Source organism: Chamaea fasciata, unplaced genomic scaffold, assembly GCF_029207755.1.
Source record: "Chamaea fasciata isolate MVZ Bird 193981 ecotype frontalis unplaced genomic scaffold, bChaFas1.0.hap1 SCAF_10, whole genome shotgun sequence".
Lineage (NCBI taxonomy): Eukaryota > Metazoa > Chordata > Aves > Passeriformes > Sylviidae > Chamaea > Chamaea fasciata.
The window spans coordinates 18,206,303-18,230,667 of record NW_027094095.1 but is presented as its reverse complement, the minus strand read 5'-3'; the positions used below and the strand labels follow the sequence as shown (position 1 = coordinate 18,230,667).

General features: G+C 46.8%; 2 protein-coding genes across 2 annotated transcripts in view; one reads left to right on the top strand and one right to left on the bottom strand.

Annotated features, from left to right (window-relative positions):
• Nucleotides 1-10,744: 10,744 nt before the first annotated feature.
• Nucleotides 10,745-13,734, top strand: CCN1 (cellular communication network factor 1). The gene is made up of 5 exons (XM_066192533.1): nucleotides 10,745-11,335; nucleotides 11,446-11,662; nucleotides 12,001-12,348; nucleotides 12,482-12,684; nucleotides 12,795-13,734. Exons 1-5 carry the CDS (start codon nucleotides 10,745-10,747, stop codon nucleotides 13,092-13,094), a joined length of 1,659 nt encoding a protein of 552 aa, XP_066048630.1. The 3' UTR covers nucleotides 13,095-13,734.
• A 9,740-nt stretch (nucleotides 13,735-23,474) lies between these two features.
• Nucleotides 23,475-24,365, bottom strand: part of ZNHIT6 (zinc finger HIT-type containing 6) — a 30,675-nt gene continuing 29,784 nt past the window's right edge. Inside the window, exon 10 of the mRNA XM_066192532.1 lies at nucleotides 23,475-23,636. Coding sequence (XP_066048629.1) covers nucleotides 23,551-23,636 — 86 coding nt within the window. The 3' untranslated portion in view covers nucleotides 23,475-23,550. The remainder of the gene's footprint in view (nucleotides 23,637-24,365) is intronic.

Below are 24,365 nucleotides of genomic sequence, written 5' to 3'. Positions count from 1 at the left end.
ATCATGACATTGACTAAAATTATTGGAATCAAAGGGAAGACTCATTGCTCTCCACAAAAACACCTATCCTTCTCTTGAGAGAGGTCAGCCTGTGCATTGTAGCTGCTCTGCATATGCTCCTAGCATTCAAAAGCACCCATTGTATTCTCACTTCTGTTTCAGGTACCTCATCCTTAGCACACCCTCCTGATCCCCAGGACTCAGGCAATAACATCTATCTCCTGTCTACAGAGAATTATTGAAGCACAGGGAGATGAATGACTTGTCCAAGACCATGCTGGCAGACTCTGGAAACTCAGAGCTTGAACCCAGCTCTCCCAGGTTCCAGGTCAGAACTGCAGCTGTTAATGAGAACCAAGAAAATGTAAAAAATGCAAATGAACCATCTTGAAAGTCTTATAAGTGAAATGCCTGCTTCAAGCATGAATGGAGTAAGTGCAGACTCCAAGAGGCAAATTCTTGCCATCCCATCTCCTGAGTCCCAGAAATCCTGTTGATCTGGGCTAATAAATTTCCCTGAGCCCTAGACATTCTCTTGGCCCTCATCCCAAGCTCACATAAGAAGCTATTTCATAGACGAAGTTCTTATTTACAGTTACTCAACTCTCATAATATTTTATCTGAGGTGGCATTTTTAACACTCCCCTCCCCAATACTGGATGAACTGTCTCTTTCTTTACTTTATAGGTTTGTAACTAATCTAGTTAAAATCCCATAAATATTGGGATGTTTCTGTGCTCCCCATTCAGACAGGAGGCTGGCTGAGGAAAAAGCCCATTCGCATTAAAATGATGGTGACATCCAGACTGGAGCTGACAATTAGTTCATTTTCTAAGGCTACTGTCACTGTGCCAGCTGCCCTTTAGGAGCTCACTGTGCATCAACTCTGCAGCCCCCTAAATGTGTGATACTTGGGCAAGAGTGTCCATAAAACCCCTTGAGAGTCTCCAGTCCTTGCCAGGTCCCACAGAGGGTTAATGTGCTCTGTGCTACCCCTGGGGGGCCGGGCAGGAGCCTTTGCTTTACTGCAGCCCTGTGTGTGCCACTCCAGCATCAAGGGATGTGAGGGCGGTCATAAATGCAGGGAATGTGGCTCCAGGGAGCTCGCAGGCTGCCCCAGGCCAGCAGGACTGCTGGAATCAGCGAGTCTCAGTTTGGGCCCAGGACAGCTGGGCTCACTTGAGTCAGGGCTCACAACTGATGCACAGCAAAGAGGTGTGAGAGGGCTATAAACGAAAAATGGGCTGTGGTTCAGCTTCCAAAGAAGAGACAGTGCTACTCTGCCCCTGCTCCTGGATGTGCAATGACCCCGAGTGCTGCTGTGGCAGTGCCAGTCCTCGGCCAAGGATCCCCCTTCTCTTGGCACTCTGCTTTTCTGCTGCTCCCTGGGCAACGGGGTGGTCTGTGCATCGTTGTCACAAAAGGAGCTGGCAGGCAAGGGAGCTGCAGCCAGGGCTCGAAGGTAAAGGCAGCCTCTCAGCCCTGTGCTGAGGGCCCCAGGAAGGAGAAGTGCTGAGCTGCTTTCACCAGGATGATGCTGTCCTGCACTGAACAGGTACCCATGGGATGGCCCCATCCCCATGAGTCACCAGGATGGCACATCACTTACAGTCAGGAAAGATGTACTTGGCAGAGGAAGCCAAGGAGAAAGCAAAACCATCTCACCAGAACATCTGGCTTTCTCACACACCTGAGAAGACTATTAATTTTTTTAATACATACTTGCATGCATATATTTAATCACAAAGTGCTCAGCTAGCCCAAGACAGGCTTCTGCTTCCTAACTCTATTTTTTTTCAACAGAAAACTTTTCTGAGAAGTTAATCAGCCCAAGATCTCCTTTTAAAAGTTTTGGGGTATTTTTCTTCAAGAGCTGCCAACTATTTAATCAGATTATTGAAATAAACTCACTTCTCAACCAAGGATAACTTCTGAGGAAATCAGAGAGAGGCAGATGCAACCACACATTCCTTGGGAACTTTCCAAAACCCAAATGTCAGTTGTTTCAGTTAATCAATGTGTGCTAATTAATTGATGCCATTAATTTTGACCAGATATATTAGCCTTAATGTCAGTATAATTGAAGAGAAGCTAGTTCTCAGAAGAAACCTCAACCAATGTCAAAACTAACATGTAAAAAAATCTCCTTGAAGGTGGAAGTGGGTTCCTGACCATTCCTGTCAGTATCTCGTGTGTGGGAAGTGTGTCCAACCTATTGGGTGGGGAGGGCTCTGCACATTTTGCTTTCCCCACAGCATCTGGTTCCTCTCACCTTTTAGAAATGTGCCTCCTGAGAAACATCCAGGATCTCAGCCACGGTTCTGAGCACCAGCTCCTTGTCCATGGAAAACCACAAGCACTGCATTCTGGCCTGCATCCCCCACCTACCCACGCTTCCCCATGCACAGAGTGTGCTGCCCTGCTCTGCTCACTCCTGAACTCTTCATTTCACACCCCACCTTCATCAGGGACATTTCAGCAACAACCATCTTCTCCTGTCAGAAGAACTGCCATGACTGTCCTTTTCCCTGGCTACATAACTGAGGAAACGTTTCTCACCACACATCCTTACCATCCAGTCCTCTATTTTTGAAGTATGTAAGGTCTGAAATGTAGGATTTGGGCTTTTACACCAGCTTATATGAATAGAAACATTCTCAGGATTTTTTTCCCCCCAGTGTAAATGGAACACTTTTATTTTTCTAAGCATGTCCCTGCAGAGCTCACAGGCCAAACACTGCAGCATTGTACCTGCCCGAGGAGCACGCTATAAACACATCTGTCTAGCTGCTCTGTCAGGCCCACTGAGCTCTCTATAAACCAGGAAAAGTAAGCCTGTACATTAAATATTTACTGTTTTCAGTGTGTATAACCTAGAAGTGTTTTTAGCAGCACAAGCGAGGCCCAATTTTAATCAATGATTTTTATTTTGACATGGCACTGTTAAAGGCTGCATGGGTACATCCTTGAAACCAGAGGCTCTCCTCTCACAACCAGTTACAAACATTTTCATGTTATCACACACTGCTCACCTGAAAGACCCATCCTATCCACCATTTTCCTTCTCTAATCCTAAATTATCCTGTAAGTCTGAGATCTGAGCTCATGGGGAGGTTACAGAAGCACTCTGTCTTAACTCCCGGTTAAGCAGTGAGAGGACAGAGGCAAACTCGTGGTTGACTGTGCACAAAAGAACAGAGACAGATGAAAAGTGTTAAAAAAAATTAAAATACAAAAGCAAACTTATCTGAAAGTAAATAGCTGGTGGCCAGCACTAATTTTCTTTTATAATTAGTGTATCAGCTAGCTATTAATGCTTCCTCCATGCAGAAGAGCTTCTGCTTGCATCTCAACACTGACACTAGGAGCCATAACTTATGTACAACAACAGGAAAAGTGATGCTAATGCAATTATAAAAAAGTCTCTGCACCAAAGTAGTCTGCTGATAGCCTCTGCTAACCTTTTACTTCCTGAGAACATTGTTCATGGGGAAAACAGAGGGCAGTAGACAGGTTTCCTGGCTGCCTCAAAGAGGTGTCCTTCTCCCTGAGGCTCTGCACACAGCTGCTGGATGGAGCCCATGTGTGGACTCTTCCTCAGAGCAGCCCACCAGCTCTCACCAGCTAGCTCCCTCCAGTTTTATTTTTGCCCCCAGCGGCAAGAAGGTAAAGAAAGATTCCATTCATGTAGTTTCTTCTTTGCCCACCTAGAAAAATCACTCCAACCAGCCCTCCATAACAAGACAAATCCTTGGTGTTTGGATGCTAATCAAGTCTAGAGATGGTTTAGCACTTCTTCCCCATCACAGGCATCACTGGGATGGGCAGTTATTTGCATATTCTTGGATCATAACTCCATCTCCACAAGCAATCTTAAGGCACATACATGATCTGCTGTCTGCAAGTCCTCCCTATCTGCAAGGATGACATCGTGTCTAATTATTTGTCTGCTATTGATTTTTTTCCACTGCACTATCACAGACTGGAAGCAAGAGGCAGAAGCAACTAATTTCCAGCAGTGGAGTATCCCTGGAGGATGTTGTGGCTGGCTTCCTTGCATCACTTAACTCATTAAATAAGCATGCCCAAGAGAAAAACACAGCTAGCTGCCATTGCAAGGTGCTCACATAGCATACTGGGGGGCAAAGGGTGGGAGTCCAGATGGAGCAGAATAGAAATGAACAGTAATGCAGCAAACACAGCTAAGGTCTCACAGTGTTTTAGAAACAGAAAATGAGTACGTAGCAGAGAATGAGTAATGATTTTGGACAAAGCCAACAGGCACCTCAGGGGATTCTGAAATTAATGCTGTGACATTTCCAGCAGCTAGCCTGGAAAGCGCAGTAAGTGACAGAAAGCACTGTGTGGCAGAGCACGTTCAGCATCCTGCCAGAGCAGCCCTCTGCTCCCATTTGCGTGCAAAGAAAAAAATAATTAATCAATACTCTCTTATATTTTCAAGAAAACGGCTACAAAAACCTGTTAATAAAAATCAAAGGTTAGGCAACTGCTTTGAATGTCCAGAGATCAGTGACAGCAAACTATTGTCAGGTCATGAACAGTAGGGAGGGAGAGAAAGCATCAGCAGGAAGGCAAAGGGTTCCCATGCCCTTAATGTAGACTAACCTTAAGAAAATGTAGTTGTGATTATTAATTAATTATAATAAAAGAAAGCACCTTTGGGAAAAGACGTTTGTAATATATTTCAAATGCGGGAAAAGAAAACAAACAAACTGAACCTACCAAAGAGAGCGTGTTCTGGGCAGACAATCCCACAACGCAGATACAAGCAGGAGTTGGTTGTCTCCGAGGTGCAGTAAGCTGTAGACTAAGGCAGACAGCAGCTGACAACCATTAAGGATCACAGCCTGGAAGTGTGCTTTGATCAAGGATTTCTGGGGCACAGCCCAACTGACTGCAATCTCAGGTTCTGCTGGCTCCAGTAACGCCTTGCCATCATGAGCAACTTTCTTCTGAGCTTGGTTATTTTTTCTTAGTAGATGTCAGTGCACATGCATTGCTCCACTGGGAAATCCTGCACTCTGAAGACCAAAGTTTAAAGTTAAGATATTTCTACTGAGGTCATTTGGGATGATTAATTCTCTGTGGTGAGATCTCTGTCTGAGACCTTTATCTCCGCAGATGCTGGGAAAGAACCTGTGTATGCCCAACACCTCAGCCTCCCTCATAAAAGTCATGAGACACAGCTGTGAATTCTTTTCTGGAATTTACAGAGATTACAGGCTATATTGCTACCTTCTGCAAGCTTCATGGGATGGGATGAAAACAATAGACAGAACTAAGAAATACATGTGCAGCCAGGTGTAGCTAGGACCACCTGATGATTTTTATTTTGTGGCATGGAGCGACACAGCCCACAGTAGCCTTGGCATTGCAAACTTCAGCTGTAGGGAGGTGCTTGATACAAACCACATCTTCTGGATGTAGCCTAGTGTTGAAGTACACCTGCATGAGAGTAGGTGTACATGTGTAAGTAATCCACCCATCTCACTGAGGTAATGGTAGTCACTGGTGCTGAAATAAAGTTAATGTCAGATCCTTGAATGACCATGGCAAAGGCATTTTGACTCTTTGACAGGAGAGGAACTAAGCAGGAGCTGGCTCTAACTGCTGCACTGCACGTTTCTGCATCCAGTCCGGTGTGAGGAAGCCATGCAGTACAGACACACAGCCCAACAGGGGTTCAACAGGAATATGCCAGCCCTGACCATCAGCAGGGATGCTTCCTGCCTCTGTCACATTGTTGTGTCCCTAATGTCCGTATAAGTTGCAGGTATCTTTGTATCCAAGTAAGCTGCAGGTAGAGCCGTGCAGTTCACACACCAAAGCAGAAATAAGCACAACTGAATATGACATCAGATTTTCCTTCTGTTGGATGAGGATGGATGAGGAGGCTCACAAGTCCCCCTTGCATTTCCACACAATGGGAACCTCCACAGCACCTTGACAGCAGCCAGAGGAAAATGCAGCACACTTACAAAGCACAGTGTCTCTCACTGCACAAATACTGCAAAGCAAATCTCCCACATACAGAAACCACAAGCAAGGCACAGACTGTACAAAAACTGACAGGCATGAGCATAGCTGAAGGGAGGGCAGTAGGGAAGAGGAAGAAAACAAATAGGAAATGCCATACTCAAAAGAATTCAGCATAAACTCTGAGCAAATCAAAGCAAGAAAAACTTCTGAACCCACTTGAATTTAGCTGCTGAAGCCTCCTGGCTACTTGGCTGCTCTGCCTGTGCACTGCTATGCTTAATTTGCCCCACTGGATTTGCACCTCCTGTGAGTGACTGAGAGGAGCCATTGACTCTGGGAGGACTGATTTAGTGCAGCAGGAACCGGTGGCCTGGCAGGGGCTGCGGGAGAGGCCCAGCCCAAGGTAGGTAAACACTGCCGTGGTTTAACCCGGCAGGCAGCTCAACACCACAGAGCCGCTCAGGACTGCAGCGGGCGGGGGGAGGGAACCGGGAAACAGTACAGTCCGTGGGTTTAGATAAAGACAGTTTAATAGAACAGAAAAGGATGGAATAATAATAGTAATAGTAATAATTAAAAAGAATATACAAAACAGGTGATGCCCAACGCAATTTCCCACCACCCCCTGACCAGTGTCCAGCCAGTTCCCAAGCAGTGGCCCTTCCAGCTTCCCCCTAGTTTACATACTGACCATGTGTCATATGATACAGAATGTCCCTTTGGCCGGTTGGGATCAGCTGTCCCTGCTGAGACTTCTCCCAGCTTCTTGTGCTTCCCAGCCGCATTGGTGGGGTGGGGAAAGGAGCTGAAAAGTCCCCAACTTAGTGCAAGCACTGCTCAGCAACAACTGAAACAGTGCGCAATCAACATTCTTCTCATTCTAAATCCAAAACCCAGCAATGTACTAGAGACTAGGAAGAAAATTAACTTTATCCCAGCCAAAACCAGGACACAGCAGAAGAGGGAAGAACGTGACGAAAAGATTGGAACAGCAAAAAAGAGAAGAAAGAGTAGGAGAGATTGGAAGAAACACACAGTAATGGATCAGCAAAAGAAAAAGAGAATGAGAAAGAGGAAATGAAACACAGTACAGAAAAAGGGCTGGATGCTGGATTTAGTAAGATATTTCTCCAGAGTCCACATGGCTGTAAACCTCTGATGTGCTCCAGTTTGGTGCTGGATACTTACTGCAAGTGGGAGCACCCGGGGGAGCCCGTGTCCCATACAACCCTTCATGCTGCTCCATGGTCCCTATGTACAGCTATGAAAAACTGTTGTTGGATGGAGGGAAATTAGGCCAGTTATTTTTTCTCAATTTCTTTCTCTGGAAAGTGCTTTTCCTGGAGAGACACAGTCCTGTGAAAATGACAGGATATACTTAGTAAATCTGTAATAGCTGCTATGTAAACCAACAGTGTCAAATTCCTGCTTTGCATTAGCCAAGGTCCCAGCGATTCCCTAAGCACAAAAAGTGAGAAACCAGTAAAATACTCATCATGACACGAAGCAGGGGCTACTTCCCAGTTCATATAGGCCAAAAAAGTTCTGGAGCAGTACATTACACTGAACAAAATCTAAAAAAGGAAGATACTCCAAACTTCTTCCTGTTTCATGATGTACATCCAGGATATGTAGGCACAGCCTGGAGTGTAAATGCTGGGTCATAGTTTGAGACAGAAAGGTGTGAGCAGGGGAAGGGTTACAGTCTAGCCTGAACTCCAAAGAAACTCAACCTATTTCAAGTGTTGTCAGCTACTTGAAATTCAGGACAGGTTTGTTAAAAGGTTCTTCAAAGCTTTCGAAGTGACCTTTTCTTGAGCAAGTGTAGGTTCAGTTAGTTTCCCATCAAAGTTGTGTGAATGTGGGGTAAGACAAGAAACCAAGTGAGAAAAGATGCTATTCATTGACTTTTCCTGTGGCATTTGCTGAATGCTGTGAAAGTCATAGATCAAAGCAAAATCTTGGTGCATGTCCTTAAATTAGATGTAATTAAACAAATGTTTGCATAAATCCCTGAAAAGCAAAACTGGCCAATTTACACACCAAATAATGTGTTAGCTTCTTCTTTTTCAAAATTTTTGAATTTTTTTTGAAAATTTTCATTAATCAAGGTGTTGAATCACAAATGTTTTCCTTCTCATCATAATGCTGCTGTGTAAAGGTTAATCCTAGGAAAAAGAAAGTAGCAGTCAGATTCTTCATCTAAAAAAGTACTTTGGATTTTTAAGACTAAAGTACCACAGAAAACCACATACATCTGTAAAACTAAGGGAAGACCAGCACAGTGGATGGCTTCAAGTATAGAGCCCTGCTCCTTCTTGTCACCAGCTGGGGCTCAGCTAAACCAGTAAGGACGGAAAATCATTACTACCATTACTGGTAGCCATCAAAGCTTGCTGGTGGTCTCTCTCCAGTTCTTGATGGCTGCATAAAAGAACTTCTGTCATCAGGAATGGCACTACATAGTGCATATTGGCAGCCTCCAGAGAGCTGCATATCACTAAGGACTGGTCTTCCTTCTCAGCTGTTGTTTCTGGCTAAATTTTGAGGCATGTAAGTAGTGAATAAAACTACTGCTGCTTTCTGAAGCGCAAGTTCCAGGCAGAGAGTGCCTGGAGCTTTCATCCCAACTCCCCCAAGCCACCACAAAGTAAAACGTCAAGCCAGTTTACCTGAATGAAAAGAAAACCATGAAGAAAGAAATTAAGGAAGGGTGAAACCCTACAACGGAAACTCTATCAGGCCTGGCCCGGGCAGGGGCCTGGCCACAGCCGGGAGAAGGGTCTGCAGTGCTGAGGAGATGAGCCCCACTGCCGGGCACGGCCAGGGCCGCGGGGACATCCCTGAGGAGGAGGAGGAGGAGCAGGAAAGCCGGGCTCCGCAGCCCGCCAGGCAGCGTCATCGCTGTCCCCTGCGGGACACCCATCGCACCGCCCCGTCCCCGGGGTCACGGCATCCCTCTGCGGGAGACGCTGCCTCATCCCACAGCGCCCACCCCGCCTCGTCCGAGCCCACCCCATCCAGCCCGGGCCGGCCCCGCGCCCCCCGCTGCCCGCGGAGCCGCTGCGGGGCCGGGGGCAGAGCCGGGACAGAGCCGGGGACAGAGCCGGGTGACAGAGCCGGGGGACAGGGCCGGGACAGAGCCGGGACAGCGCCGGGTGACATAGCTGGGGGACAGAGCCGGGACAGAGCCGGGTGACAGGGCCGGGACAGAGCCGGGTGACATAGCTGGGGGACAGAGCCGGGTCAGAGCCGGGTGACATAGCTGGGGGACAGAGCCGGGTGATATAGCCGGGGGACAGAGCCGGGACAGAGCCGGGTGACATAGCTGGGGGACAGAGCCGGGGACAGAGCCGGGCACAGGGCCGGGGGACAGAGCCGGGACAGAGCCGGGTGACATAGCTGGGGGACAGAGCCGGGTGACAGAGCCGGGGACAGAGCCGGGTGACAGAGCCGGGACAGAGCCGGGTGACAGAGCCGGGACAGAGCCGGGTGACAGAGCCGGGAACAGAGCCGGGTGACATAGCCGGGACAGAGCCGGGGACAGAGCCGGGCTGTCCTCACGGCCCCCGTGAGGGGTCGGCAGCGGCAGGTGCACGGTGACGAGGCGAGACCACCCGGCGCTGTCGCCGAGAACCCGCAGCGCTCCCGCCGCCCCGGACGGGCTCCCCCGTCCTGCGGCCCCGGCAGGGTCCCACAAGGTGCCTCATCATTCCCGCTGGTGTGGGAATGCACGGGGACAGCACACGGGCCCGCGGCCCCGGGAGCGGCACTTACCGGAGCCCCGCGCACCGTCCTTGCTGTCACCCTTTCGGCCGTGGCACCGGGCAGGCGACGAGACGACCGGGCTCGGCTCCCCCCAGCGGAGGGGCTGCGGCTGCCTCCCCTCCCCGGCTGCCCGTCCCGGGCCGGCGGCACGCAGGGACACCCGCTGTATGGGAATGTCGCAACCAGGTTAATCACATCCCTCCTTTCCGCATCCCTCCCTCCCCGCTGTCCCCCTCGCCCCCTCCCCCTCCACTTTTCATGGCCTTTGGAGGGGTTTTTGCAAGCTTTCGCCTCTCCTTTGAATCTGCTTCTCTACCTTCCAGCCTTGAAGGCGACAAGAAAAAACCCAAACTTGTGTTGGGAACAGTAATCTCATTTGCAGAGAAAAATCCCTGGAATGGGGACTCATTGTAACGCCTTTGGGCAGCAGACCCAACTGCTGGACTATTTCAATAAAGGAGCGAACTGCAGCAGAACGCCAGTTGGCTCCTCCAGCACAGTTCTCCTAAATCATGATAGACAGATTGCGTGAAAAACAGGAATTCCAAAGAATTTCCTGCCCTGGGAACAGAAGTTAAGGCTATATTTAACAACATCTGAAGCTGTCAAGAATGCTTTGTGGTTGGATAACAGAGCAGAAAAATGTGAAAAATGCGGGCTACTGCTATACCAAATATGGAAATATTGTTACGTCTGGGGTCTAAATCCCATCTGGAAGTACTTACAGCCAGGAAAAGAAAAAAACGCCACAACAGAAGCTAAAACTCTCCTCCCTATCCCCAAATATTAAACTTCAGCGAGGCAATACAATCCAAGGGTGGCCACCTTGAGTGAGGGACACTAAACCCGGGGGTGCATGGCCTGAGAGGGGGCTGTTCGCTGCGTGGTCATCCCGTTCGTGGCCTGGGAGCCGGGCCCGTCGGTGCCGCCGGGCATCGCCCGGCTCCCGGGCTCAGCCGCGCCGGGAATCGTTTGGATGCTCGCTCGCACAGCAGCAGCGGCAGCAGCACGGAGCGAACCCCGGCACGGCCGGGTGACCCTGCGGGCCGTGTCACCGCGCGGGGCAGCCGCGGGCGCTCACGGCGGGCCGGGGAGCTCCCCCGCCGCTGCCCGCGCAGGTGGCCGATCGCGGGGCGCCACGGGCACAGCCCCGGGTGCGAACGGCCTCTCCCGGGGACGCCCTGGCGCTCCTCTGCGCGGGGAACGGGGCGCAGACCCCGCGGAACGGGGGGAGGCCCGGCGGGGCCGGGACCCCCCGCGGCAGCGCCGGCGGCCGCGGTGCCGGGAGACGGGGCGGGGCGGGGCGGCCGCGGCGCGCGCCAGCCGCATTCCTGGGATGCCGCGAGCGCTGGACGCGGCCGCGGCCCGGAACGCGCGACGTCAGCGCCGCGGCGCACGCGGCGGCCCCGCGCCCTATATAAGGCGGTGGCGCCCGCCGCCGCTTCAGACCGCGCCGGCCGCGCTCCCGCTCTGCTCTCACACGGCTCCTGCTGCACCGGCGCTGGACATGGGCTCCGCGGGCACCCGGCCCGCTCTGGCGGCCGCTCTCCTCTGCCTGGCTCGCCTGGTAAGTGCCGCGGGTCTTGCCGCGGTCCCGGAGAGGGAGGGGAGAGGAGGCGGGTCGGGTGGCTCCGCTCAGCTCCCGGCGCTCACCGGCCGCTCCGCTCCGCTCCGCAGGCTCTGGGCTCGCCCTGCCCCGCCGTGTGCCAGTGCCCGGCGGCCGCGCCGCAATGCGCCCCGGGCGTGGGGCTGGTGCCGGACGGCTGCGGCTGCTGCAAGGTCTGCGCCAAGCAGCTGAACGAGGACTGCAGCCGATCGCAGCCCTGCGACCACACCAAGGGACTGGAGTGCAACTTCGGGGCCAGCCCCGCGGCCCTGAAGGGCATCTGCAGAGGTAAGCGGCGACCCCGCTCCCCCGGGACGGACCCCGCGCCCCGCGGTGTCGGGGTTCGGTAATTTCGAGCCCATGTATGGTTATGCTTTGTTGTCGGTAGCTTGGCAGAACGGCACATGACTTCAGCAGTCTGGAATGCGATTCAGTATGTCTGGGCTCCGCTAAACGCACATAAGGAAAAGTGATTCCTGACTAAGTTATTGTTCTGGCCCCGCGTCCCCGGGGGGTTGTAGGGAGCTCCGCCGTACATTGAGTTTAACAGACCAGCAAATACCTGTGCTTAAACCAGCGATTCCCGCTGCTCACTCCCTTCTTTCCCTTCCTGTTGATCTCTGCAGCACAGTCCGAGGGAAGACCGTGTGAATATAACTCCAAAATCTACCAGAACGGCGAGAGCTTTCAGCCGAACTGTAAACACCAGTGTACGTGCATAGATGGAGCTGTGGGCTGCATCCCGCTCTGCCCGCAGGAACTCTCCCTTCCCAACTTGGGCTGCTCCAGCCCCAGGCTGGTCAAAGTCCCCGGGCAGTGCTGTGAGGAGTGGGTGTGTGATGAAAGCAAGGATGCGCTGGAGGAGCTGGAAGGCTTTTTCAGCAAAGAGTTTGGTCTGGATGATTCCGAAGGCGAACTAACCAGGAACAATGAGCTGATTGCCATTGTGAAGGGAGGCCTGAAGATGCTGCCTGGTGAGTGGATTTATCTGGGTGACAGTTAAGGGGAGGGGGCCGGGAGTGGCTATATGACTCCTTAGACCCCAATGGAAAGGAAGAAACGCAGTGAGAGAATATATTTGGACTAACCCTTCCTTTTCTTTTCCAGTGTTTGGATCCGAGCCACAAAGCCGAACTTTTGAGAATCCCAAATGCATTGTGCAAACAACCTCTTGGTCCCAGTGCTCAAAGACGTGTGGAACTGGCATCTCCACAAGGGTGACAAATGACAATCCTGACTGCAAGCTCATCAAAGAGACCAGGATATGTGAAGTGAGGCCATGTGGCCAGCCCAGCTATGCTTCCCTAAAGGTAAATACAGATTCTTCTGGTGTTCCTCTTCTCTCTAAGCTGCTTCAGGTAGGGGGGTAAAGGCTGGAAAAGAATCTCCTGCTGATAATATCATTGCCTTTTCTTTACAGAAGGGAAAGAAATGTACCAAGACAAGGAAGTCCCCCTCCCCAGTGAAGTTCACTTATGCTGGATGTTCTAGTGTGAAGAAGTACCGCCCCAAGTACTGTGGCTCCTGTGTGGATGGCAGGTGCTGCACACCCCAGCAGACCAGGACTGTCAAGGTCAGGTTCCGCTGCGATGACGGGGAAACCTTCACCAAGAGTGTCATGATGATCCAGTCCTGCCGCTGCAACTACAACTGTCCACATGCAAATGAAGCCTACCCCTACTACAGACTAGTCAATGACATTCATAAATTTAGGGACTAAGGTGTGTTGGGGGTGGGATGCAAAACAGAAATTTGAAGTACCCAGCCATGGAGAAAGGACCTTTGATGGAAGTGGTGTCTTGCCCATTTGAGGGCAACATCAAGATGTTACATGAGTGCACTGTGCAACTGGACACTAATGCAACAGAGATTTAAGCATACTTAAAGCTTCATAATACTGGAGCAACTTTACTGCTTCTTTTTGGAGCACCTTATCTAATTATATACTGTTTTCTGTTTGTAAGTGATCAGATTAATGTTTTGTTCCGGTTATGAAAAGTTTTTTATCCTGTTCAATTTAACACTATGCTTCTCCCCCTCCCTTCCATCTTCTCCCACCCTTTCCCAACTAAGTTGGAAGTTACATTCCTTCCTGAGGTGGGCACTTGTGGGGTGTTCACAGTGGCAGCTATTATGTACCAACTGTAGTTTAATGGCAAACAGAAATCAGTTGTTTTAAAGCTGAGTATTTTATTTATCAAACTGTAGCTTTTTGTTCGTTTGTTTCCTCTGAGTTTTTTTTTACCCCTTCCAGCCCCTGTAATACTGGAATAAGTTGTAAATGATTTTAATTTTATATTCAATGAATTAAAAGAATTTATTTATGGAATTAATCATTTAATAAAGAAATATTTACCTAACTACTCTTAGTAGAGCATTCTGGTAGGCAACAGGCTTAAATACAGCACACGCAAGAGGTTTCTGTGAAAACTTTGAATTCTGAAAAGTTTGGATTCTCTGAAAGTTAAAGCAAGTTCTACTGCAGATGCAGAAATGGACTAAATAGCCAAGTCTAATTCTTTGGATAAATGGTGTGTTGAAGGGGTGTCTGCAGTCTCCAATCCCATACTCTAGAAAGTATACATAGAAAGAGCTTCTTGGCACTGAATGCAAATCTTTGATAGACTGAAATGTTAATTAGACTGTCAGATTATTCAAACCGTCCTGGAATTTGCAACATAAGGTACTTCATTAGAATGCAGGGCATGCACAGTGATGTTGAACATTGGGGTGAAAATGGTCATCAGGTCTCACGTTTTTTGGTGGCTGCTTTTTGCAAATTAATACATTTCTATGGCAGAGGAATGCTTCCTACAGGCTGCAGGAGGTAGTCTGCTTTCACTAAATTCAAATTAAATGAGCTTGAAGCAATGACTTTTGTTAATCCTAATAACCCAGTGATGAAAAGTAAACATACTGTTAACAAGAGAAGAATGTGAGGAATTTCAAGTACTTGTCCCATAGAGTAGAAAGCAAGGGAGCTACTCTTTTCCTCACTTCCCCTTCTCACTTTTTAAATATGCCATTACACTTCACGCTGTGGGACACAGATGACATTTGGTGAAGCGGGGGAACTGGCTGGCATGCAGTAAAAAAATGACAAAGAAATGAACTAGAGCAGGATCTGATAAAGCCTCCAACACTACACTTCTGATTAGCCTAAAGCTGTGCTACAGCTAAGAGTGACAGGAAAGCTGCATGGGGATATTATTTTCTTCTCCTTGTGTGGGTATTTGTCTGTCAAAATATTCTCCCACAACCTTTAGTAAGAAAGATACTGCTCATAAAAAACTGATTTTGAGGTTTAAAATTGTGAAGGAGTGTCATCCAGCATCATTAGTTACAAGCAGAATTGGTTAAGGGTCAATTTTTTATTAATTAGACATAAATATCTCAATAAAATAAATAGCCAGATATCTCAGAAGCTTATCTCTGGCAGCTAATGCTTTGAGAAATTATAGCCTTCCCTCTTTTCTGCTCAGTCAAGTTTTCTCCCTGAAGGCATTCAGAAGTTGAGTTTTGGAATTCACCACCTGGCCACCAGTCTCAGCCATACCTAAACTTGTCTGTGCAGTATTTGTTGACAGCAGAAGGGTAAAACGCAAGGAAGCACTTTTGTTTGGCTTCCATGTAGATCTAGCACTGAACACTTTGCTACATCAGCTGCTCGCTGAGAAACCATCAGGTTTACACATGGGGTTATTGTGAGGAGAGGAAGAGGATTCACACTGCTCCCAGACACCAGCAGCTGCAGGCACATTCCTTGCCATCGTCACCCACACTTGAATGACATCCATCTTACACTAACGTCAGTAACAGCTCCCCAAAAATCACATGTACGTGTAAGAGCACTGTACACAGAGCCCGCAGCTGTAACACGTCACGGACACACTGCTGACTCCTGCTTAAGTGTGCCTCTGGCCAGGGCCTGGGGTTTACCACCTGGGCTTTGGTTTTTCCATTTTAAGGGTGCTTCTATATCCTGCTCACTAGAAAAATGCACTGTCCGGAGAAGAAGGGCTGCAGAGGCAGGTCAGATAAACACAAGAGTAAAATAAACTAAATGAAGTTATCCTGATATAAAGAGAGTAAAATGAACCCCACTAAAAAACCCTGCAAGTCTTCCAAAGTGGGGCTGTCACACCAACTGGTCATCATCCATATAGTCCTCTCTTCTATTTTGCATTTCACAATTACATGGCAAAACTACTTTTACAACACTATAAAAGGAATCACTGTCGGGTTTTGTGTGTCATCTTTGCATCCTCTGTTGTTCGAGCAGAATTAAAAAAACCCCAAACCCCTAAGCAGTAGTTGTGGGTATTTAAAGGATTATAAGCTCAGGTTCCATGAAGTGAAGCAGCAGGGCTTACAGGTAAAGAGCACAACTATAATGGTATTTCTTGTCAAAAACTAAAATATCAATATTCTGCTTCCAGAGGAATACTAGGAAATGAGGAGTTGGAACATGATAAATAATGTACATGCCAAAAAGCTGTGCATTTGGAGCAAATTCAAACCCTGAAACTACAGCCACCAGCACCGTGTCGAGCTCGCTGGAGCTGGGCAGAGTCAGGGGAGTCCAGACACGCCAGGAAGGAGAGAGGCACTGCCCAGCCTTCAGCGCACGTTCCAGCACTGTCCCCTCCACAGCAGCCCTGCTCCAGCCACTCTGCCTGCCCCGTCCTCCGGCTGCTCCCTTCCCAGCCGCCGGCACTGTCACGCCGCACCGGGACCGGGCACTCGGCCGAACCCGGTGCTGCCGCCACAAGGAGCGTTTCTCTCACTACAGGTTTAGCATCTAAGGAATGCGTGGACTTGTGTTCCACCCGCTTATTTACAAGGGCTTGATGGTGGTAAGCACTATTATACCAAGGTTACACATAAAATCTTCCCTACTATCGAAGGCGACACAGTGAAGACAAAGTTTCAGCTTCCACAAGTTCTCCATGAGGGGAAACAAAACAGAAGCAGGAACACACAGCCAGACTTCCATGACTACACTAAGTCCTTAAGGGATGCTGCCAGCTCGCTCTCCTGAAGCAGCAGCAGGTGGAGGAAAAGCTGATATAGCGTACTGACAGTGGGACAACCGAGCTACTACTGAACCCTCGTGGGGCCGCGAGAATCTCTTTATGCACTCATCAATTACTGCAGAGCCCATGGCAGATCAGCCCCCGGGGCTGCCCGACTCTCCAGCTGACACTGTCTGGGAACAAGCCCATCTCCCTGCTGCTTGTGCGCAGCCACTGGGCTATGGAGGAACAGGCAGTGACCCTCTGATTAGTGCAATTGCTGCAGGAGGATTTCCAGTCCACTGAACCAGCATGAATCCCTCACACGTCTTGAAGACTGAAACAAAAAAGTTTGCAGTGGGCAGTCATTCATGGTTGGAAGTCAAACTTACCTACCTACATAGAAGCAGTTAAATGTGTCACACCAGAGGCTTGCTCTTGCTAAATGCTTGCAGTTCTGAGCTGATCCTGCAGAAATGCATGAGCACAATTTAGCTCACTTGTTTAATCAGTGAAACTATTTTGATTCAGGGCTCCAAGTGCTCAGCACACAGCAAGGGAAGGCTGTGTAGTTTTACCAGCTGCACTGCCTCAAGCCAGTTTCTTTCATGTAGATATGTCCCCGTTTTCACCTTCACAGTTCTTCCTGCATATTACATAGCCACAAATAAAACAGCACACAGAAACAGGGAGGTGTCACAGTGAAAGCAGGAACATAAAATTAGCTTTGGAGGTACCCAGAAATGCACTCCAATGCATAGATAATTTAACTGCATTGGACTGCAGTGAGACTTGGTATCTAGAAAATATAAATCCTGAAAAAAAAAAAAAACCCACCGACTTCAAGCAACAGAATGATACAATAAGCATCTGTCTATCATGCTGACCAAACACCAAGAAACTGAATAGATGGTATCCACTATGCTGTGATTCTCCCCATAAAACTACACAGCTATGACTTCTATGTACACAATTTATATTGGAGAAGATCCTGAAAGACCTCAAGGCAGCATTCACATAAGCAACTTCATCTGTGCTGAAGTACAACCACTTACGGGATGGAATGTAACAACCATCCAGGAGAAAAACATTACACATTTTTTTTAAGTTTTCATTTTCTTGTCAGAAGAAATTCAAAGGTGGGGTAAACACATTTTCTCCGATGGGAATCCAGCTGGGACATACACATTTACTACTACATGGCAGTTTCAGTTAGAGTGAAGGGACTCCATTTAAGTAAGTGAAACAATCAGCAGTAGTCCAGCAGTGTTTTGAGACCACTGAAGGTCAGATCAAAAGAAGCCCAGTATTCCAGCCAAGTTACCAGTTTCTCTGAAACGACTCATTTCCTTCAGCATCTCAAACCAACCAGGTTTGAGAACAGCTCCTACTTAGTACACTAACTTGACAAAATCAGACATCAAGATGTCATGGCTGTAAAACCAGCAGTCTATTGGGAACCTGAAACAGGAAAATGCATTTTTCTCTACAGAGGCATATACTTGTACTGTAGTGGAACAATGCTACTAAAATCAATATGGATGCCCAAGCACAGCTGAAAGTAGAAGCTGGGAAAAAAGGTCAACAAAGAGATACCACTGAGAATTTAGATCACAGAATCACAGAAATGCCAAGCTGGAAGATACAACAGGATCATCAAGTCCAACTCTGGGCCCTGTGCAAACCCGAGCCACACAATGTGCCAGAGAGCGTTGTCCAAACACATCTTAAACTCTGTCAGGCTGGTGCTATGACCACTGCCCTGGGGAGCTGCTCCAGTGCCCAGCCACTCTCTGGGTGAAGAGGCTTCTCCAGATACCCAACCTAAACCTCCCCTGGCTCAGCTTTAGGCCACTCCCTCGGGTCCTGTCACCGAGCAGAGATCAGTGCCTGCCGCTCCCCTTCCCCTCAGGAGGAAGTTGTGACTGCAGTGAGGTCTGCCCTCAGTCTCCTCCAGGCTGAGCAGACCCAGTGCCCTCAGCTGCTCCTCACACAGCTTCCCCTCAAGGCCCTTCACCACCTTTGTTTCCCTCCTTTGGACACTCTCTAAATAGTTTAATGTCCTTCTTGCACCGTGGCAGCCAAACCTGCCCCCAGCACTCGAGGTGAGGCGGCCCCAGTGCAGGGCAGAGGGGACAATCCCCTCCCCTGCCTGGCTGGTGGTGCTGGGCCTGATGCCCCCAGGACACGATTGCCCCTGCTGGCTGTATGAAAGTGATGGGGACTTCTTGGAAAGTTTTTAATGCCACCTATCCACTCTTTTTTGTTAATATCTACACCTCATCCACTGACTTAATGTTTACCCCGCTTTAGCACAGCTCTACTCCCTATTGGCACTCTTGGCAAAACAGACAAGTTCTGGAGCTACAATACAGACCCAGAAGAGAACTTGGCAGCAAGGAATGGAAAGGCAAGAGCAGCTTTCACAGTAGTTTCTTCCTTCTCCTTGAGGCAGAACAGGGATGACGGGAAGAAAGTGGCAATGCAATTTTAAAAACACTTTTGCTTTTCCACCAGCTGAAAAGATGCAGGAACCAGCCAGCTTGCAGTGCGGTCGTTTATTCTCTAAAAAAAGACTCCCTCTCCCTTCTCATTTCTATTCTTCCTTCTCTGGCAGATTATTTTGACCTCATTCTGATTTGTCATGTAACCACATAAACGGCTGTACTGATGCAGCTCATGCAAAAAGAAGTCTCATGCAAATGGATTGGATAAATACAAGGACTACTGTGACAGGAATCAAATCCACCATTTCTATCATGAATTCACAAATACTTCCCCTTACCCCAAAGATAGGCAGAGCTCTAGTGGCTTTCTCTAGTTTACCACCCTATTGATTTTTCCTGCCAAAAAGCCTACTATGGTAAGATATCCTAAAAATGCTTTTCTGCAGGAAAAGTTAGCAGTGGTGAAATCAGGTCAGGCCAGGGAAACTTTGCTTCCAAAGCAACAACAAAAAAGCTACAATGCACAGGACAAGTGAGGGAAAGAAGTTCACAACAAAAGCATCACTAGAGCAAAGTCACTGTACTATGGGTCTTTGAGAGCTGCTGGGGCACAGTGAGAACACATTTCTGTTACCAAACCACAGACAGCAGAACAACTATCCCTCTTTTTACTTGGTTTTACATGTCATCTGTAACTTCCCTTTCAGTTTCAGTGTTTCTTTTAAGTTATTTTTGCTGCCATTTCTTGTGTTGCTTACATGTGTCTTCTTTCCATTTCACCACAGATTTCCAGCAAATAAAACCATATGCACTACCATGGCAACATTTTAATACAAACACAGTGCAATCTTTGTTCACTGAAGTACACAGTTCATTTCTTTTTCTCTTATTAACAGAACCTGCATCTGCATACAGTTTAACTGAATGTCATAGCAACAACATAAACACCAATTCAAGATATTTTTTCCTTTGGAGGGCAGAAGAATAAATGTTTTCAGGAAAAGAGTGTGGGACTTCAAGCAGAATGAAATGTTTGTGACTAAACAGGGCCTGAAGTTACATCATCACAGCTGTATATTTACACTTGGAAAGCCTGCTCTTGCACGGTGCTATACATTCTCAGCTCCTACAGATGTCAACAGAGAACAGCCATATCTGGCAGGGCAAGGACTGAATCCCAGCTATGCTGACACACAACACGTAGCTGGGACTTGATATCAGCACTCCCCTCCCATGAACTCAGAAATCCATGTACTGCTTCAGACTAGAGTCCACGTTCTGCACCGACTTTTCCTCTAATGCAGAGTAAAACTGCACTGGTGACTGGAGTAACAAAAACTGGTCCAGCATGCCTCTAAGGACCAGTGCCAGCCACACATTCTGTGGCATGACCCTCTTTTCCTCTACGGATCAACAATTCCTAATGCCAAGATAAATGCAGCAAAACTTAGAATTCGAACGTGTTCATTGAAAACTGAGCTGTTACACTGACAGGGGGTACAACGCTGTTTACCCACGACAACTCAATTATGCCTCATACCCCCAGGAAGTTATACAAAAAAAGGAAAAGAACCAAGTTCTCTCCCATGGCTGACTCAGTCCTACCTCCCAGCTATTGCTGTGTGCTTAGCTATGCTCTATTTTTGTCCTTTAAGGTTTGTGAAAGGGATGACATCATTAAGCTTTTAATTTTTTTAAGTAGTGTGTTCATTCAAGACAAGAGCCTTCACTCTTTGAAAGTTGATAGTCCTTCAGCTCAAGCACGCTGAAAAGTCTAAACATTAAAAGAAATGCTGTAACAACATTACACAGAAATAGCTTGTTCCTTCTGTGACAAATAGTTTATAGAGGAAAATAAATGGGTAAGCATAGTAGGCATAAAATCAAGCACTCAATGCAAGCTGGTGTTGAATGACGAAGATTAAAACAACATCACACAGTTCTCATTCACAGACATGATCTGTTCTTGAATCAAGGCACAGCCCTGTAGGGATCTGTGTGTAATACGACTACAATAGTATGTTTTCAAAATGGACGGAACTGAAGCCTTCTACGCAGCCTCAGCTCCATGTCTTAGATTTCTAATTCTTGACTAAAAATTTTAAAAATACAGAAGATGCCTTTTCTCTCTTCAGTTTATTACAAGGTGCCTGTTCAAGGTTAAGTCACTCATAAAGAAATTATGAACTTTCCTTAACTGCCTATGAAAGTGTAAAAAAAAAATCTGTCTAGCACAACAGTGCATAAACCTTGATTAAATCAGTAACCTCATTAATACGAAGAATTACTACTAATAGGAAGGATTTGATTTCTTATTAAAAAGAAAAATTGAAACAGCTTAGGAAAACTGAATAAAATATTTGAATTGCATTTTGGTTTGTATTTGATCAATCACCTCTGTTCAAACTCACGTAACTGTAAAAATAGGTAAGTAGTAACCTAGGAATTAATAGCAAAAGCTACCTTTTACTCTCAGTTTGACTGAACTCTGGGAGATTATTCCCAGCTTTGTCTGGGAAATTTCAGTTCTAGTAACCACCACAGGAATGCTCCTTAATCATTTTTTAAAGCCTTCTTTAAGGTAAATATGAAGGACAGTTTTAACAGCATCTGCATTTAAAAAGAAATTACGTTGTGTTTGACTCACAAGGAAGATTAAAGTAGATTTATGTAAGAAAAAAACCCCACAGGCAAACCCTTTCCTACAATTAATGAAAACCCCCAAGAGCACAGGAAAGTAATGCAAATCACAAATCTCTGCTCCTCAGCCAAAGACTAATCACACACACATGCAGACCAACACTACTATTTGCAGCACTCACGTTTGCTGTGCTCTGAATCCAACAGAACTGCCATGCTTTTACTCCAGATGAAACATTTTCTGGCAAATGAACTGTGGCAGTTTTGCTATTCAGCTCTTTTATTGGTATTACTGAGTTCAAGACTGGTCTAAAGTAATTTGTGGCTACCAAGTCAGTGTGCAGCAATCACTGCTTAGGAAAAGCTTATTCGCTTTTGCTGAACTGAAAAAATATGAAAGCAGCACCTATAGCTAGGAATCCTAGTCCTTTAAAAAGGGTTAAAAAAACAAATGTTGAAACAAGAGGTGGGCAGGGGACCAACAATGACTAAGAAAGAAAATAGAGCACAGGTGGCTACTGCCAGGCAAGAAGAAAAACTTTCCTGTTTCACCAGAGGTTGCAAAACACACAAGAGAAAGGACACATGATACCACTGGGAGAAAAAAGTAGTATGTGACTACAAAGGTCTGACACTCTGGCCAAACTTCAGTAGTGAGCTGTCATGGCAAACAACTTTTTCACTCCCATTTCTTTACAAGGAAAAAAAAAAAACCTTCTAAAACTTTGAACATCTCAAAACTCCTCCCCATGCAGCATGACTGATGAGGACCCAGCTGCCTGCTGCCCTGAATCTCAGAGTCCTGAAGCCTAAACCCTCTCCTGTATTGCTCCCACAGCCTCCTGCTGCCTCCTGAAGTTCCTTCACTGCCTTCTGTTGTATTTCTACCTACCACATCAGCAGTGGCAGAAGAACACTTAGGACTGAAATACCACCTTCATGGCAATTTAGCACACACCCCAAGGCCACCAACACACAAAGATGCTTGTCTCAAGCAGGAGAGAGAGGCTGGGAACTCAGGCAGCAGCAGCCTCAGAGAGCTGTAATAGTGATTATGTCCTGAAGACTTTACAAACACTGGCTTGGGCAGAGGCTGATGCTGATTCCTGAGAATGCCCTGGGTGCAGTGGGGACACGGGCTCACCTGTTCTGCACCACTTGTGGCATTGCTGTTCTCATCCTCCAACAGACCCCATAGGGGCTTGGATAAAGGATCAGTGGTCTGTGACCCAGGAATCTTTCCAGAAGTTAACAACTGTCAGCAGATAATACAGTACAGGAATTTTTTTCCCTTTATTATTTATTTGTTTTTAAGTAAGTAAATTTAGCTGATATGCAAGTAGATATTTACAATACCTAACTTCAGTAGGTACTAGGAATATGAGATGCATAACACAGCACTCTTTAGAAGTCAAGTGTTATTTACATTACTGCCAGTCTATGCATCCATTACTGTGGATTTAAACACTCATGCTAATTTAGAAGATCTGGAGAGAAGACTAAACACATTGCAACATGCTACCCTGAAAACAGTCTGACTGGTCCATTACACATGAAACAAGGGGCAACCAAGTAAAGAACAAAAAAAAGAGTATTGCATCAAGCACCCAAAATGTCACCAGAGAAGACCAGAAGTAACTTAAGACCAAATTCAGCAGCTCAGTGTTACACAGAAATACTGTAACAGGAAACTGATTTAATGAAATAACTCTGTATTTTCCCAGTAAATTTAAGCATTAAGACTCAAATCCACATATAAATACGTGATCAGATATTTAAATCCAAAAAATAAAAAAAACCCCACTGAGCTGGTTAGGGGAAAAGGAAAAAAAATGGTGCAATTAAAAACTGCAATTAAATTAGATTTTTTTTTCCCGGAACCACAATTCCCCATCTTTTTATTTACATCCCTAAATTTCCATTATTAAATCCAAAAATAGTCATGCACTTTGAGAGTGCTACCTTTAGTAAAGGAAGTTAAGCCAAACCTCTAGGAACTTAGCTGTATTAAAAATTTTTAATTAAATAATTTAAAAAATAAAAGCTCATTCCATCCTCTTCTCTCAAAGAACTGTCATGAACTGTCCCGAATCTCCCCTTCTTCTGCAGATGAAAGGGATGAGCTTTCACTGTCTGAGTTCTCTGCAGGTTCACTGCCATCTGAGGACACAGAACACAAAAACCAAACAAGCAATTAGTTTCAGCAATGTTGTTTGCTCATCAAACAGAAGCAGTTTCATATCTTCTTTTTATCACTCTCTTCTTTCGGACAGCTGTTTCAGAAGACATAATCAGTTTCATGACATAGGATAAAGCCCTGGATAGGACCTCGTTGTTGAAAGAAAGCAGGACAATGTTGAGAATTCCTTTTACCTTTTAAATCTTGGTCTTTTAGCCAGGTAGGAAAGCACAGTATTTATCCCCCACAAAACTCTAGACCTACTGAGAATTTAAAATTTTTTTTGGCTTGTTTTAAATGTTGTTTTCTGGGATGTCACAGACATGTATCACAACTGTAATAAATTGTAAATAATTTGCACTTTTCTTAGCATTTCAGTTAAGATGTGGAACTACAGAGAAGCTGGAAATAGAAAATTAAAATGGTGTAGCTTTGTACTTCTTCCGCATGTTCCAGCATCCCAAAGATTGTGACAAGGTATCTAAGTCCATAATCTAAGGCTGGTGAAGTTCAAGGTGCACAATAACTTGTGGTCTAGGGCACTGCCACTGTGCTCTGCTGAGATCATATAGTGAAACTCTCATCTCCAAAACTGGTCTTCAGCCTCACACCCCACAGATCCTTCTTTAACAAAACACTGACCCTAGTCACCTTGTGCTGATGTCATCAAATGCCACTTGGTTGGTGACACTCAAGCAGCACAAAAATAA